This window comes from Phoxinus phoxinus (assembly GCF_949152265.1).
Source record: "Phoxinus phoxinus genome assembly, chromosome: 13".
NCBI classification, from domain to species: domain Eukaryota; kingdom Metazoa; phylum Chordata; class Actinopteri; order Cypriniformes; family Leuciscidae; genus Phoxinus; species Phoxinus phoxinus.
The window spans coordinates 25,905,973-25,922,021 of NC_136888.1; the positions used below are offsets into that span (position 1 = coordinate 25,905,973).

At 36.8% G+C, this 16,049-nt stretch overlaps 3 protein-coding genes across 4 annotated transcripts in view; 1 reads left to right on the forward strand and 2 right to left on the reverse strand.

The window, feature by feature from the left end:
• Positions 1 to 396: 396 nt before the first annotated feature.
• Positions 397 to 8,086, reverse strand: xkr5b (XK related 5b). Its single transcript, XM_079633593.1, has 7 exons — positions 7,871 to 8,086; positions 7,346 to 7,535; positions 6,050 to 6,222; positions 4,321 to 4,533; positions 3,982 to 4,151; positions 3,302 to 3,413; positions 397 to 1,640 (listed from the first exon to the last, which is right to left on the reverse strand). Exons 1-7 carry the CDS (start codon positions 7,959 to 7,961, stop codon positions 892 to 894), a joined length of 1,698 nt encoding a protein of 565 aa, XP_079489719.1. The 5' UTR covers positions 7,962 to 8,086; the 3' UTR covers positions 397 to 891.
• Positions 8,087 to 8,893: 807 nt separating this feature from the next.
• On the forward strand, positions 8,894 to 13,382 carry ctsba (cathepsin Ba). The gene is made up of 10 exons (XM_079633594.1): positions 8,894 to 9,040; positions 10,356 to 10,479; positions 10,635 to 10,720; positions 10,927 to 11,041; positions 11,135 to 11,250; positions 11,660 to 11,745; positions 11,823 to 11,969; positions 12,469 to 12,585; positions 12,671 to 12,799; positions 12,915 to 13,382. Exons 2-10 carry the CDS (start codon positions 10,357 to 10,359, stop codon positions 12,986 to 12,988), a joined length of 993 nt encoding a protein of 330 aa, XP_079489720.1. The 5' UTR covers positions 8,894 to 9,040; position 10,356; the 3' UTR covers positions 12,989 to 13,382.
• A 101-nt stretch (positions 13,383 to 13,483) lies between these two features.
• The window catches only part of cgref1 (cell growth regulator with EF-hand domain 1), a 3,621-nt gene continuing 1,055 nt past the window's right edge, over positions 13,484 to 16,049 (reverse strand). Inside the window, exons 3-6 of one of the 2 annotated variants that reach the window (XM_079633595.1) lie at positions 15,787 to 15,846; positions 15,231 to 15,304; positions 14,568 to 14,692; positions 13,484 to 14,487 (exon numbers count right to left, since the gene is read on the reverse strand). In XM_079633595.1, coding sequence (XP_079489721.1) covers positions 14,182 to 14,487; positions 14,568 to 14,692; positions 15,231 to 15,304; positions 15,787 to 15,846 — 565 coding nt within the window. In that variant the 3' untranslated portion in view covers positions 13,484 to 14,181. The remainder of the gene's footprint in view (positions 14,488 to 14,567; positions 14,693 to 15,230; positions 15,305 to 15,786; positions 15,847 to 16,049) is intronic. The other variant, XM_079633596.1, reaches the window with a different exon arrangement.

Sequence of the window (16,049 nt, forward strand, 5' to 3'; positions counted from 1 at the left end):
GCATCTGATAAATAAATAAGTTCTTAGCAACAAAGTCGTTGTAAGTGAGACTTATTTGACACACGAAAAACGCCATCTTTGTCATTGTTGCCTTTAGAACATTTTAAATCCCGATCAGTTCTCGCCAGCCAAAACAAAATCAAATTTTATTGTATCTCAGATTGTGTTCTCTATTTGCCAGAAGACTCTCCTCTGTTCTGCGTTTATTTTAAACGGGTGATTCACGGAAGTTTGAGATTTAGCGTGTTCCATGTCAACCTTTCTCGCTCGTTGCCACCATCTATGGTTGACACTCCGATAAACGCACGCAGTCGCAGTTTCCCGCGAAAACCATCCCGTCAGGTCAAATAATTAAACACTTACATGAAATGCCTTACCAGAGACAAAAACATGTTTTGTAAGAAGGATTGATAATGTATTGACTCATTATTTAAATGTTAATCTTGAACGAAACAAAAAAGTTACATAGAGTAGGCTACCTTTAACCAATTTTATAAATACTTATTTTGACACTAAACTATAAAATTATATTAAAACAAACTTTTTTCTCCACAGATTAAGCAAAAACACAACAATCTATATTATACCTGATAAAATATTGATATAGAAATTAGACAAAATATAAAATATACATGAAATATAAAATTAGATGGTAAAAAAAACATAGAAATGTATCAAACATGGTACAACAGACAGAAAAGAGCAGCAAGTAAAATTTGCCCATGTAACTTAATAGTAAGAAATGTAAACTGATTCACTATAACTAATGGTAACAAACTGCAGATAAAGATAACCTGCAGCTTATAGTGGTTAATATGTGCTAATAATAAACAGATAATGTTTACTAGCTTTATCCCAAATAATTCACATATTTTTATGCCAGTTTTAATATTAAAACTGTACCTGTCTTCGAGCCCCTGCTAATCGAGGACTTGTACTGTGCATTGTTTTGAGGTCTTGCATTGGAGTTGAGGTATAACATGGGTTCCTGTTCAACAGCTGTTTAGCGGTCAAGATCAGTTCAGCTTCATTCATAATGGGACTGATCACAACCATATTCTCTTTATCTAAGGTAGAATCGCTGACACTATAGGAGGAGTGGGGTTCCGCACTAAAGTAAACAGTACTACTGCAGTCTGCGGGACAGGTGTTATACACCGCACCCTTCTCTGGAGACTGCTGTCCGACTTCAGCACTAGAAAATCCCTCTCGGTTTTCAACCGGACAGCTTTCAGATCGTTCCCCTGCTTCCACCGATGGCTGGTTACAAGGGTTCCCTCCAGCATCTGTGACGGGTGCATCATCATTCCCCAGGAAGAATGAAAGCCCTCTGTCTCCATATAGGCAGTTGATCTTGTCTGTGTTTCCAGTTTTGAGAGCCAGGTGTATTAACATACAATGATGGTGCCAACTGCCCTCTAGAGGCTGAACAGAACAGCCTCCTGCATGCTTCACAGGAGCAAAATCGGTCACTGAGAAAGTGCCATGATTGTGTGCGGACGATTCAACCGTTGTATCTTTGCAGTGTCCATCCGTTGTTCGGTCAATAGTTGTCAAGCTCATTTGGAGTCTCAGACTCTGGAGGATCTCAGTGGATTTTGGATGAAGAAATCGGTAGTAAAGGACCACAAAAATGACACCTAGAAAAGACCAGAGAACATTATAATTGTAATTTGTAAAATAACGTTACATTACACTGTGAGCTTTTTATGTTTTTATAAGAAAAAGTGATTTCTAGGAATGCACAATAATACACAATAAAGAAAGTGGTAAATGTAAAAAAAAGGGGGGAAAAATGAGCATAATATGACACCTTGCTGTCATCTAACGCAAATACCAATATTAAAGGGTACCTATTATGGAATTTTGAAATTTACCTTTCATGTAGTGTGTAACATAGATCTGAGTGAACAAAAACATCCTGCAAAGTTTGAAATATGAAAGTGCACCGTATATAAAGTTATTGTCTTTCAAAAGTAAGAGTCGACTCGGAGTCATTTTTATGAATCGTTAGAAGACCGAAGCTTTTTCTCTGACTAGATGACGTCAACTTGTCAAGTTATTTGAATACGATACGCCCACTTATTGCGCTCCAAGGCCAGGGAAAACATCAGGGCGACGAGACGCTGTGTTCTGAAGTGCGACTCAAAAGCCAACTTTTTTCATCTGCCCAAGGAGGAGCATTTGAAGACTAGTCGCTACAATTCATATATACAACTATACCACAGAAGTATAGTCCGAGCCTTGTGCTTTGTTCACGCCATTTTGAAGACGATTGCTTTTTAAATGCAATCAAACTTGGATTCGCGAGCCGGCTGATATTGAAGGAAGGTTCAGATCCAAGTGTATTTGCATCAGCTTCCTCCTCCGTATCACAACCTGTAAGTGTTATTAATAATTGTTGCTTTTATGTTTTATGTAGCATGCTTAATAATGATTTTGTTTGTTGTGTAAGCACCGTTTAGCTTCTAGGTCTTCAATGACAATTGTATTGAGATATGTGAAGTGTTTGTCGTTGTTTTCGGAGTTGTCTTAAAGAATAGAGTAATACCTCGTAGTAACGTAACTGCATTTTTTTTTTTTTTTTTTTTGTAAAAACGTTATGTTTATGCATCGGGCTAACGCAAACAAATACTGATTGTGCTTTTACAATATGAACTCTGGGCTATGCTCGCTAACATAACATTAAATTATTTATGTTATTTTTCGTTTTTTACTACAAACTACAAAGCAGTGGACTATAATCATTATTATAACATAATTTAATTGATAAAAGCATCATTGTACTCCGTGTTAAACAATAAGTATTATCTCTGTAAACACTGCTGGGTCATCTGACCAATCAACGCAGATTAGCGTCGCGCAAGGAGGGGTTTGGAAAAATGAGTCGTTGAACGAATCATTTGGGAGTGGGTGAGCAAATCAGGTAAAAATAAATGCATATTATACGACAACAAAAGTGTTTTTTGTCATTGCATGCATGTAAAACTGTTGTTGGGGACTCCCTAAACAACATTAGGAACATTTTAAATGTCATAATAGGTGCCCTTTAAATATAATAGTAAATCTCAAAATGAATACTAATTTTTCATACTGTACATTATATGGTTGTGATCCCTAAATTCACTTGTACTGTAGCATTTTAAACATCTGATTTTAGTTTTTAGTGTTTTATTTTTTTATTTAATTAGAAAAAATAGTATAACATTTGAATAATGGCCATTTAAAGGTTATTGGCCATAACATGAAAATAATGATAAATATCAGGATTTTTTAATATCAGTGAATCCATAATGTTTACCGATAAAGAAGCTGCATAAGACAGCCACAGGTATACTCATGCTGTCCCATGAAGGCCCACGGAGCGAGTCTGACGCCAGAAGCAGAAGGAACGTGTTCTCCAGCAACATTAACTGTAAAATCAATCAATAAACAATAAAAAAAGATGTTAACAAAGCTATTATTCTTGAGAGAAGATTCACTATATCTATCTAATATGGTCATCAGCATAAAAGTCAACACAACCTTGCAGCATTTCACACAATCTGGACACAAACAGTCCAGACAGTTTTCCAAATATGTTGCACAATGTTACAATATTCTGCTGATTTCCCCCATTCATATTTATTACTGACTGTGGAGCAGAGTTTTATTGTTACTAAAATTAAAACTATTAAAATAAAAATGATAATATATATATTTTTTAATCCATTTTTTTTAATTGAACAAAAATATAAATAAAATAAATTATTATACATTAGATGAAAAACCTAATCAAAAGTTCTAAAATGACAAACTAAAACTGAAAAAATTAATAAAAAAAATAAAATAAAAAAAGCACATAAAATTACCAATAGTAAAATCCAAAATTAATATATAACAACAATACAATTTAAAATTGTAATTATATTTAATAAATATTATAAGACTAATGTAGTAAAGGGTAAGTGTAAAATAACACTGCTGCTCAGAGAAACCTACCAAATAGAAGCCAGTCATGCGGTACCGCGAGGGACCGTCTTTAACGTTAAAAAACAGGAAAATGTGCAGAGCCCCTAAGATGAAGTTGAAGAGACGCCAGGAACTCCGGTTAATGCAGATGTCTGTCTGCTGGGACACTTGCCAGAATGTCATAATGAGCCAGTGGAAACCTGAGCAGGGATTTAAAAAGACAATCACAAAGCAGCCATTTATTAACAAATCATCCTTTTCCAGGTAAGAGTTGGGCAATGACAAATTACCTTAAAGCCCTCAAGACTGTCACGCAAACTAACTGTGAAGACTTTTATGTGTAAGGATTTGACACCAGGCTTGACTCACCCACGACTCCAGAGAACCACCAGTGAAACGTCCTGCAGAAGAACATGAGGCTGGCCACCCTGGCACCCAGCATGCCCCCTCTCCATACGAGCTGGCACAGCATTGCAGCGGGAGTCATGTGCAGGTGACCAGGACGAAGCAGAAAGCATGAACGGTTGAACAGGACCAGGAACCAGGACACATTCAGCAGGCTCAGCCCGACACATAAGACCACTGTAAAAAGAGGTTCAGGGAATAAACAGTTTATGTTCACACTTGGTTTTATTATTAAACTCTGTTTGTGCGGTACATTTGAATAAGTGTGCATGTGATGCGTTGATACTGTGGGGATGCGCATGTCAGGTGGGTAAATTTCCCTCTCCACTTCAAGTGAAGTATCGATTAGTCCCTTATTCCCGATTATGACGTCCGCAGTGCACTTTTAACTCCTCTGCGTCTCTCCCTCAGCTAAACTCCTGTGTATGATGATAATGCGCCATCTACAGGTGTTTCCCTGAACAGCCACACAGCTCATATTTATTATATTAAATATGATTATTATAGTTTTTCAGCAACTGTTGTTAGTTTCGTTTTGTTTAATTTTTTCATTTATTTAATTTTTTATTTCAGTTTACGAAAATGTTTTTGATCAATCGGTTTAATCTGTTTTAGTTTTCGTTTACAAAAATAAACATGGTTCGATTGAAATATGAATGCAACACGGACACCTAAACAAACCTAAAAAAAAGGATGAGAAGATAAAAATAAAAATAAATAGTTGGTTCAGCTTTTAAAAAAAGTAACCTGTTTGTCAACAAGAGTCAAACCTGTTTGTGTTGCCATAAAGTTTTAAGTTCATTGAAATAAAAAAATTTAGTTAATACTATGAAGAAGATTGGTATAATCAACAGAAACTCAAAATAGTATGTTATCTGAACCACATAAATGATCTAAGCTGATTTGACAAACGAAAAAATGTTGATAACAAAACACGAAAATATTTTTTTACAGCACTGTAAAACGTACTCTCCAACCTCTCCAAGTCAAAATATTCTAGTGACTGGTCACATCTAAATTTTTTAATTGGCCCAAGTGAAATTCTGTAAAATAAATTGAATTAATTGTTGCTATAGTCTGTTAACATTGGCTCAATGAGAAATAATATGTCAGACTAATTGAAAAATTTAGATGTGACCAGTCACTAGAAAATTTTGACTTGGGGATGTAATTTCTTTTTACAGTGTGGTTATTATCGTCATATGCGCTATGTTATAATTACAGTTTGGTACAGGCGTCAGAACCACGTCTACTTGCAGCAGGTCTTTGTTTGTGTGCAATAGAGGTATTCCTGGCACTGTTTTGACTACACATACATACAAGCACAGCACACAGCATTGTTTAAGCGATGTTTGATGTTCCATCTCAGATATATGTAGTCATAAAAGCTGTCCAATCAGGTTGTGGCCTTATCCCTTTTGTTTTGTGTCTTTAGGTTCTTTGTTAGAAATGACAGTGTGAATGCTAAGCGAACTAGGACTAAATGTATAATTTTCTTTTTTGGTAGCGTGCACAGCAAAAACGATTAAAGCTGTGTCTCATTTCGAAGGCTGCGTCCTCCTGAGGTCACATTTGTTGGCAGCGTACGTCATTGAGACTGCTTCATTTCAGTAAACGGACTTATTTCATTACTTCCACAGAAAACTTTTGGCGTGAAGCTAGTTCTGTTCGGGCCAAAAGGGAAGTCACATACCTGGTGACAGAAAGCCGGGGTGAAGGGTGAATAAACTGTAGGTCTGCAGTAGACTTTGAGGCAGGCTGAGCGTAAGGGCCTCGATCAGACACAGAGCAGAAACCTCAGCTTGCTGCATTAGCAATGCAACAAACTTCAGCTGCCCACCTTGAGACTTCATGCAGCTCCATAACCTGCAAATATAAAACATATACACGCATCTTAGAAATCAACAGTGTTTTGTGAGATAAATAATATCATTAGGTGAATCCAACTGTCATGAACACGCAAAAGTCATATTTCACTAAATTAAAAGAAAGAAATAAGAAATTACACAACTGTACACAATTTTGAGATAAAAACTACAGCAAAAACAGTAATACTGTGAAATATTATTACAATTTATAAACTGTTTTATATTTTATTTAAAAATGGTAATCCTGTGATGATAAAGCTGAATTTTCAGCATCATTACTCCAGTTTTCAGTGTCACATGATCCTTCAGAAATCATTAAAATATGACGATTTGATGCTAAAGAAACCAGTTGTGCTGTTGAACATTTTTGTGGAAACCATGATACATTTTTTTCCAGGATTCTTTGATTAATAGGTCAAAAAAGTTCAAAAAAAGGTTTTATTTAAGCGTACATAACTTAAAATATAATTGTATTATTGTAATATAGTACAAAAATACTGTATTACGCTAAGGAAAATCAAAGTTGAAAATGAAGGAAATTACAAATATATATATATATATAATATATATATAGGATGGGGGGAAATCAAAATAATTTAATAAATAAAAGCCTAAACTAAATCTGTTCATCGTATAAATCGAGTCTCTTCCAAAAAATTTGACTAAACCCCTTTAATTCATATGGATTACTTTTTATGATCTCTTTATGAACTTTTTGAAGAGTCAAAGTGGTAATTGCGGGGACTGTCAATAGAGGGACAGAAATCTCTCAGATTTCATCAATTTTACAGGTTTGGAATGACATGAGTGTGAGTAATGACAGAATTAAAAATTTTGGGTGAACTATCCCTTTTACGTGCCACAAAGCATATTATCACAATGCAAAAATACAACATCATTTTTTATTTTTATATATTATATATATTTAACGGTCTTAAAAATAGGCTTAATTTTATTTATGCAAAGTAGTTGTTTATGAATTCACCGGATTATACAGTATGTTATTGTATTTTCCACCTCACTCTTCATAACTGAATTAATGCAGTTCTGAATGCAGTTCTGAATCTGAATCTTAACGATATAGTGTTTTGACCATAGACTGTAAAAAAATAGGTTTTGACCTGTGATAGAGGCCCATATGAAGGCAGTGCACAAGGATGAGTGAGGGCTTGGATCTTTCTGCATCATCAGTGATGTACCACCTCAGACTGAGCAGCTGCACAGCAGTGACAGAAAGCAAGCACAGACCCAGCGTCAACCAGGCCAGCAGCTCTTCTCCCATCCAGAGGTAGTGTGTGAAGCACAGTACAACTGATGACAGAAACGACACAAAAAAAGTCAAACAACAGAGTCCATTTCGATTTGTTGGTGCCCTCTTTCTCTTCTTCTCGGGCTCTGTCTCTGATATGAAGCAGCTGTGTGACAGAACACGCCCCCTGCTCGCCATTCATGAAAAAGGCGCTCAAATGCAGTGAAGAAACCATAGCAGCATTGTAGTAATAATGTGCAGTAACAAAACTGAACTCATAATAAAAACAAGTTTTAACTGGCAAAACCCACATCCACATGACGATGCAGCTGCCAAATATGTTTAGTAAGCACAGATAGCGGTTTGGGAAGGAATGATTAAACGTAAAATTACTTACGTGCCGCTTTCTCCAATAAAGAAATGACTCCTGAAAAAGAGTAGAGACATACGTGACTCCATGTGACTGCACTTCCCTTTCGATTCTGCATCGTTGCACTACTGTCTTTTTTCAAAGTTTATGGTATTCCGTTATTCAAGGACTCTTCTGCGCTGAATGGGGGGCGCTTTGTGTGATTCTGAGTCTTTCTGCTCAGTTTTTTGGAGGCTGCCGCTCAATGTGACGTCACCCACTGGGGAAATATGAAATAGTTCAAAAACAAAACCATAGATACATACTAATAAATGTTCAAAACAGCTTCGTTCATGTAACTAACACAAAATACTACTTGATACACTAAATAGTAAAACACAACTGGAAAAATATCAGACATAAAAAAACCTCTATCATGACAAATAATCTCAAAAAGGTTTAATTAATATTTAGAGGCCTATGGTAGCTTATTTCCACCATAAAATAAAAAGTAATTGTGTCTTTTTATCTCATAATTATGATCTTTGTTCTTGCAATTGAGAGTTCACATTAATTTAGAATTGTGTAATATAGCGTGTTATATACTTGCAAGTTAAAGTCAGAATTGTGTGATATAAATGACCTTTTTTTATTTTATTTTAAATCCTGTGGCGGAAACAAGCTTCCATGTATGACCTTAAAATAATGAGAGAATGAAACTTATTATTAGATAAAAGTGGTATGAATAATTATAATACATCGAAATTATGAAAGAAACTTAGAAATGATGATATCAAAGTCATATTTGTGACATTATGAGATATGTCAAAATTATGACAGAAAAAAAATCGAACCTTAATGTTAGGATTTTATGCATAGACTGTAAAATAGCTTTATTGTCATCATTTATGATTTTTTTTATATCATGATTTACCAAGCATGCTTTTCTTCTTATGAGGTGGAAATTGGCTTCCATACTATTAATCACATTTACATATGAAATAAATGAACAAACAGTACTGTGATTGCTTAAGCAAACTGATTTGATCACGTCAGAGTCAGCAGACCCACGAGCACATGACTTATCATCACGTGATCTGTCTTTGCTTTATATAGCCATCGGCGTGTTCTTCGTCTGTTGTTTATTTCCGCCCAGTGGAAGTTTTGGGGAGCGAGACACACTTTCTAACAGCACAACTGCCAGCAGACAAACGACAGGTAAGCCTGCTATATATCTCAAATCTGTATTTAAATAATGAGACTGTAGATGATTTTTCTTTCAGTTGAATTCCAAAGAGATATTCAAAAAGGTCATGGTGATATAGCAGCGTATGATAACTTATCAAACGAAAATTATTGTTCAAAACATTTATCAGGGAATGACTTCATCTTTATCTGTGCAACGGCACTTCCTGATATCAAATGTAAGCTCAAAGCCTTACAGACTTCTTCATTTGACCTTAAAATATGGATCAATTGTTGGTTTATGTAAACAAGGCCTGCAGTTAAAAACGAAAGTATAAGGAATGGAAACTAGAGCTTGTCTTTAAACGCATGGGAATGCTTCAGTAGCTCAAGTTGACATTACACTGCTAGTTTACTTACAGATACACTATTGTGTTTCAATTACGAACAGCATCAGGCAGGTAATGGTCTTGCACTTATCTTAAATGGCAACCCCCAAATGCAGCAAACAATAATATTTGCATTCTTAACTAACGTTACATAGTTGGCTTCTGACGGTGTTCGTATCTGTTTTTGACTACTAATCGTCCAGATTACCCCTGGGTTTGGGGTCGAAGTAGGCTTGTTTTCTGTTAATCAGCAAGTTGTTCCTGTAAATTGCGCTGACTCACGCACACTTGATGTCATCATGTGCCTATTAGAGGAAGTGCAACCCAACATGACTATTTTTGTTATGACCTTTTACTAAGACTCGTATTGCATCTACAGATTTTTTAAAATTGCGTCTTAATTTGGTGACGTTTAAAAAAAAAATTAGCTCCAACTATTGCTAAACCACTGGGGTGGATGCCCCTTTTATAGATAAGATGCCTTACCTCTTACCCGAGTAGCCTAGTTGATCAAGGCTGGTCTTGTTCCATAACCACTAAGGGGCTAAGCATGTACATCTTAAATGTCTAGAGCTTTCACTTTTGCATGACTGCAGCCTAAAGATGACACTACTGTAGGCAGTCAGTGAGCCGTTTCACCTGAAGATTAAAGTGACCTTGATGTGCCACTTGATTTATTTGGTGTTTCAGACTATGGCCTGGTTTCACAGACAGTGAGTGCTTAGATTAAGCCAGAATTAGGCCTTAGTTCAAATAGGGTATTTATGTAGCTTTTATAAAAGTGCCTTAGAAAAAAAACATTACTGGTGTACATCTTGAGACAAGACAATGGCACTGACATATATATGTCAGTGCAAGTTGCTTTTAGTTAAAACCCATCAAACATGCATTTTAGTCTTGGTCTAGGCTTTAACCTTGTCTGTTTTCAAGTGGGATTGATTGAGTTTTCTTGTTTTCAGAATGTGGCGGCTGACTTTCCTGTGTGTCATCTCGGCCCTTTCAGTCAGCTGGGCTCGGCCTCGCCTCGCTCCCCTGTCCCATGAGATGGTCAATTTCATCAATAAAGCAAACACTACTTGGATGGTAAGATGGTGTTCTGCTCTGATGCTTTAAATTGCATTCTAGCGAGGATGACTGAGCCGGTATTGAGAAACCATTTGTAATGCCGTTTTCTTGTATGCTTCTTGATTGCTCTTAATTTAAAATTGAATGCAAGAGTCTGGTGTTCTCCCCTGTAGGCTGGACACAACTTCCGTGATGTTGACTACAGCTATGTGAAGAGGTTGTGTGGGACTTTTCTGAAAGGACCCAAACTCCCTGTCATGTGAGTACAATTGAATATGGTGTGAGAAAATGAGTGGGGAGTCTTCTAGAGGAAGTGCAACTTAACGTTGCAGTCATGGTGTAGTACATATGACTACTTTGTCATGTGCTTTTAGTGCTTTACATAAGTTTCCTCATACCCATTTATTTCAGTTCTGCCTTCTAGCCTATGTCTAGTATATAACAGTTTGCTTTGTTTTTAACCAGGGTACAGTATGCTGATAACCTCAGGCTCCCCACTAACTTTGATGCCAGAGAGCAGTGGCCCAACTGCCCCACTCTTAAAGAGATCCGAGACCAGGGTTCTTGTGGTTCATGCTGGGTGAGGTCTTCTCTCTGGTGCACACAGTATGAGTTTGGATTGCAATTTGTTTCATGTTTTTCTTTTTACTCATGGTTTCATGGTTTTACACAGGCATTTGGGGCCGCTGAAGCCATCTCCGACAGAGTATGTATCCACAGCAATGCCAAAGTGAGTGTGGAGATCTCTTCTCAGGACCTGCTTACCTGCTGTGACAGCTGTGGCATGGGGTAAGTTGGTGTGCCAATATATTTGATAAGAACAAGACTTCACAAACAATTTGTTTGATTTCATCCTGCAGTGACTCTGATCTGTTTAGTTAATTCCATTTCTTGAATAAAGTCTGGAATGCACTGCATATCTTGGCATCATACACTTGCCGACTTTGCTAATGGCTACAGAGGAAAAGCTGTGTATCATACTCTAAATGAGACACTACCAGACTTTCTGGCTACAAAAACTGATGACAAAAAAAAGTGTTCTAAAATTGGATCAATTTAAAAAATAGCCTTGATTTGGCCAGACTGCAAATTGGGACAAAGTTGTTCAGAGGTTGTAGTGTATTCCAGCCTTGATGTTTGCGTTTTGGTGCCGTTTTTAGATATTACACAAGATGCTAAGTCTGTGTTTTGATCTCAGGTGTAATGGTGGATACCCCTCTGCTGCTTGGGAATACTGGAACACAGAGGGTCTGGTCTCCGGTGGACTCTATAACTCCCATGTTGGTTAGTATCTACCTTGCTTTTTGCTGAGCATTTTAAGCGTTGAGCTTCAACTGTGTATTAACAAGAGTTATTTTTAGGCTGTCGTCCATACACCATTGAACCCTGTGAGCATCATGTGAATGGCAGTCGCCCTCCTTGCACCGGAGAGGGTGGTGACACTCCTAACTGTGAGATGTCCTGTGAACCTGGCTACAGCCCTTCTTACAAGCAGGACAAACACTTTGGTAAGAACTAAGGGAAACAAATTGGTTCAGGTCACGTTTCAACCTCATTATAGAGGTTCAACTCATTGTTCTTCAGTGATCTCACTCTTAACCAATGAATTTGCATGTCTTTTCGTCGTTATGACTTATGGGTAAGGACTGTTTCAACCTGATCATATTGAGAGTTTGGCGTGACTTAAAGTATATTCCCTACAAAATGGACCGTGTTTGAAGATTAATTTGCATGACTTTTTCCAGGTCTAGAAATCCCCTTCCTAATATTTACAGGTCTGGGAACCCTGGCTATTTAAAGAAAAAACATTTTTGAGATGGTGAATTAAAAGACATCTTGTTTTAGGTCATTTAAATGATTACACAATCTTTAGGCCCCCTTCGAAGTTTGCTAAACCTCTCTAGTGGGCCTCGGCCTCCTGGTTGAGAATGGGATGGTTTAGAGTTGGGATGATTTGAATGCTGCAAGATGTAAATTCATTAATTGAACCGTTCTTTGTCATTCTAGGAAAGACGTCCTATAGTGTCCCTTCTAATCAGGAATCCATTATGCAAGAACTCTTTAAGAACGGCCCAGTTGAGGCAGCCTTCACGGTGTATGAGGACTTCCTGCTGTATAAATCTGGTTGGTTTCAGTCTATTTATGTGTCTGTCTAGAGTACTAATGCAGCATGGAACAGTTAAAAAAAATGTCTTATTCTTTTAAATAGGTGTATATCAGCACGTGAGTGGATCTGCACTAGGTGGTCATGCTATTAAGATCCTGGGCTGGGGAGAGGAGAAAAGTGTCCCCTACTGGCTTGCTGCTAACTCCTGGAACACTGACTGGGGTGATAATGGTGAGTCATTTAGTATCAAGTCAAATTTGATTGTCTGCAGTTTGTAACCCAGTTGATTTTACACAACGTGCAGGCATTTGCTTCATCTGCCCTATTTTCTTTTGTCGCCACTCAGGATTTTTCAAGATTCTCCGAGGTGATGACCAGTGTGGCATTGAATCTGAAATTGTTGCTGGAATCCCAATGTAACCTCAAATGGCAAGAGCTGAAATGAGCGCACTGTTCAGAATGTGGACATTGAATGTCTTCAACTTAAGCCAACTGCCATCTTCATTGGCTATGGTACAACAAGCATTGTTAATCAATGATTGAGTTTTATTAAGAGTCTTTTTAGACGGACCCCCGATCGATATGTTTTAGTGTTTATTTTGAATTGGGGAGTGACATTTTTATGCATCACAAAATGAGTAGTCCAGGTTATTTGAGTCAGTTTTAGACCACTGTCTAAAGTTTTAGCACATCTTGATGCCTCAGCCACATTTTCAGTATGTTTGACTTTTTAAAGTTGCTTTTTAGGTTGAATGATTTTTACTTGATTGTTTTAATGCATTTTGTCTAAAGTGTAATAAATATTAAAACCAAACTGTTTTGTCATAACTGCTTTTCATTTGCAACATCTTTATCCTTAAATAGTTTTCTTTCCACCTAGGTAGAAAGTGTAAAAGTGTCAGACACAAATTGTGGTTTCTCACATTGTATAGAAATTCTCAATGCTGAGGTTTGATAGTTCTGAGATCTCTACTGGAAATCGGGCATGAGCAAGCTTTTGTCTCTCTGGAAGTGCAATACAGCACTTCACTGTAACTTGAGCTTAAAATTAACACTTTTTTTTTTTTAAAGTGGTAAAGCACCATTAAATTGTTCACTAAATTAAGCAGCTTATATTCTGATTCATCTAAATTCCCTTTTGCACTGAGGCAGAAAAAAGGAAAGCAGCTCAATTTTGAACGGTTTAATTCAAAGGTATTTAACCCCCCAAAAAATGTAGAATAGAAATATGCCAAGAGTTGGGTACAAGGCTAAAGGTTTACTTTGTGTTTGCATAGTTTAAATGGTGCAACAAAGATGAACAGATACTCATTCAGATGGTTGTCTGGATTCCACAACTCTGGAAATTTCTGTATAGTTCAGTTGTTTCACAAACTGTACAATGATGATAATATAATTTTCATGTTTTTAGACTTTCAAAACTTAGTATCCAGCAATAAATTGTCATATGCAGCAGGTGAGGGGTTTCCTATGTATGGCTGATTTGTATCTGTTTGAGAAGTCAAAAGTTGCACTTCATGCTTAATTTGGCATTACATATCTGGTTGTTCCTGATGGACTGACATGTTCTCCTGATGATCATCTTGATGCTCCTGCTCTTCTGAAGGCAGCAGCTAGTCATCCTGTTCAAGCTTTTCAGGTATCTGGTTATGATCTACAGGCTTCTCTTCCTGTGTGTGTTCTTCTTTAGCTGCGTCTTGTGTCTCATGTTCAGACTCTTGGTTGACTTCTGGATCTCCATCCTCTGATTTTGTATGTGTTCTCTCTTGTTTTAAGGCCTCGTCAGCTGGTGGATCAGGGAGAATATTGTTTTCTTGATGATAGTCAATCGTGGATGATGATAGCAGCTCTGAAGGAGCCAGTAGTCCATCCTGGTTCAGATCCTGAGCTTGTAGCAGGTAATCCACCAAAGATACAACCTAAAATGTAAATGAGTTTAAGTCGTAAAAGAACTCGAGAGATTACTTTGAATGTTATGACAAAACTAAACAGCACTCACAGAATCTGCTGACTTTGGCATAACTTCATGATAAGTCAGGAAATCTGTCAGAAGTTGCATCAGTTCAAGGCCATCCATCTGTCCACTTCTATCATAGTCATACAAGGAGAAAAGGAAGAACACTTCTGCGACAAGAGAACAAATCGTTAATACGCTTATAAAAACCTAAGAGATATACACACATGCACACGATTATTATTATATATTTTCTATATGCATTTATACATTTCACAGCAAGGCATATACAGTAGTCAACATTTGAAGTGGATCAAAAAAGTTTAGTAAAGTTGTCCTAAGACAAGAACGGGTATAGTTCAAAATTCATGTATAACTTTGATGAACGATTTTGATTCACTTCAAATGTTGACTAGTGTATGTATAAATATATATAAAGAGAGAGAGTACTTTGTGCCTGTAATGTAAATGCCATTATGTACATAGATTATCTGCTGTGCTTCAAGGAAAATAAATGTACTGTACTTAAGTATTTTTTAATGGAACTGTAACTGTTTAAGATCAAAGTCCTTGAAATGTGTTGACATTCAACATCAGGAATCAGGAACTAGGGAGTGGAATTTGCTTAATATAAAATCTATGCAAAAGCACAAAGGAGTGAAATAAAAGCAGTTCTTTGAGAGATCATGTTCATAATTAACTATTAACCTTGTTCCCTGGTGTTCAGCTCTGGACTGCTCTGTCCTTCCTTTAGGCTGCTCTTGATGTAGCTTTGCAGGAGCCTGTCATACAGAATCAAAGATCATTGCCCACTTTAGTTCTGCCTTATAGGATTACAGTATTTATATAGGGAAATGAGCATGGGTCTGAATTCAATCAGTATTTTTCCATGTTGAGACATTAAAATGTACACTTTAAAGATAAATACTGGCATACATGCTAAAAATGCACTGTATAGAAAACTCCATAGCTTTTCTCTAAAATACGGTACATTTTTTTTTTTAAATAAGCAGGAAAGCACAACAAAGCATTTTGTTTGTATCTCTTTTTTTTTTTTTTTTTTTTTTTTTTTTTTTTTTGCTATTGCTTGTTCAGCATGTGTGTGAGTGTGTCAGCTGTGGAAATATCAGCCTAATCTCTGATGTGAAAATGGACTCTGAACCCTGGGGCAACTGTGCTACCTTATTTGATAGTAGGTAGGTAGGTTGATAATAGGTAGGTTTAAAGACAGTACGATCAGGGAGATGAATTCAAAAGAGATAACCTGCGGTTTTCTTCGCTGGACCCAAAAGGATTAGCCAGGTCTGGTGCAATGATGCCATCGCTAGAAAAAAAAACAGAACAAAACATAAACATCAGAAGAAAAATAGGCCACGTTTATTATTTATTTCCAATGTCAAAAAAAATATGTAGGCTACAAATGTTTCACACCATCTTAATGCCAAGATACCGAATCTTGACATATATTACAATTGGATAACTGTATCTTTTCTAATCACAATTATGTGGGTGAGTGTTTGGGGGGAT

Excerpts from the sequence above, each read along its gene's own strand:
- xkr5b (XM_079633593.1), bottom strand. The coding sequence starts at position 7,961 with ATGCAGAATCGAAAGGGAAGTGCAGTCACATGGAGTCACGTATGTCTC. Across the intron at positions 4,534-6,049 it reads CCCCGGCTTTCTGTCACCAG|TGGTCTTATGTGTCGGGCTG; the intron begins GTATGTGACTTC and ends CTCTTTTTACAG. Across the intron at positions 3,414-3,981 it reads GCATGACTGGCTTCTATTTG|TTAATGTTGCTGGAGAACAC; the intron begins GTAGGTTTCTCT and ends TTGATTTTACAG.
- ctsba (XM_079633594.1), top strand. The coding sequence starts at position 10,357 with ATGTGGCGGCTGACTTTCCTGTGTGTCATCTCGGCCCTTTCAGTCAGC. Across the intron at positions 11,042-11,134 it reads GTTCTTGTGGTTCATGCTGG|GCATTTGGGGCCGCTGAAGC; the intron begins GTGAGGTCTTCT and ends GGTTTTACACAG. Across the intron at positions 11,746-11,822 it reads ACTCTATAACTCCCATGTTG|GCTGTCGTCCATACACCATT; the intron begins GTTAGTATCTAC and ends AGTTATTTTTAG.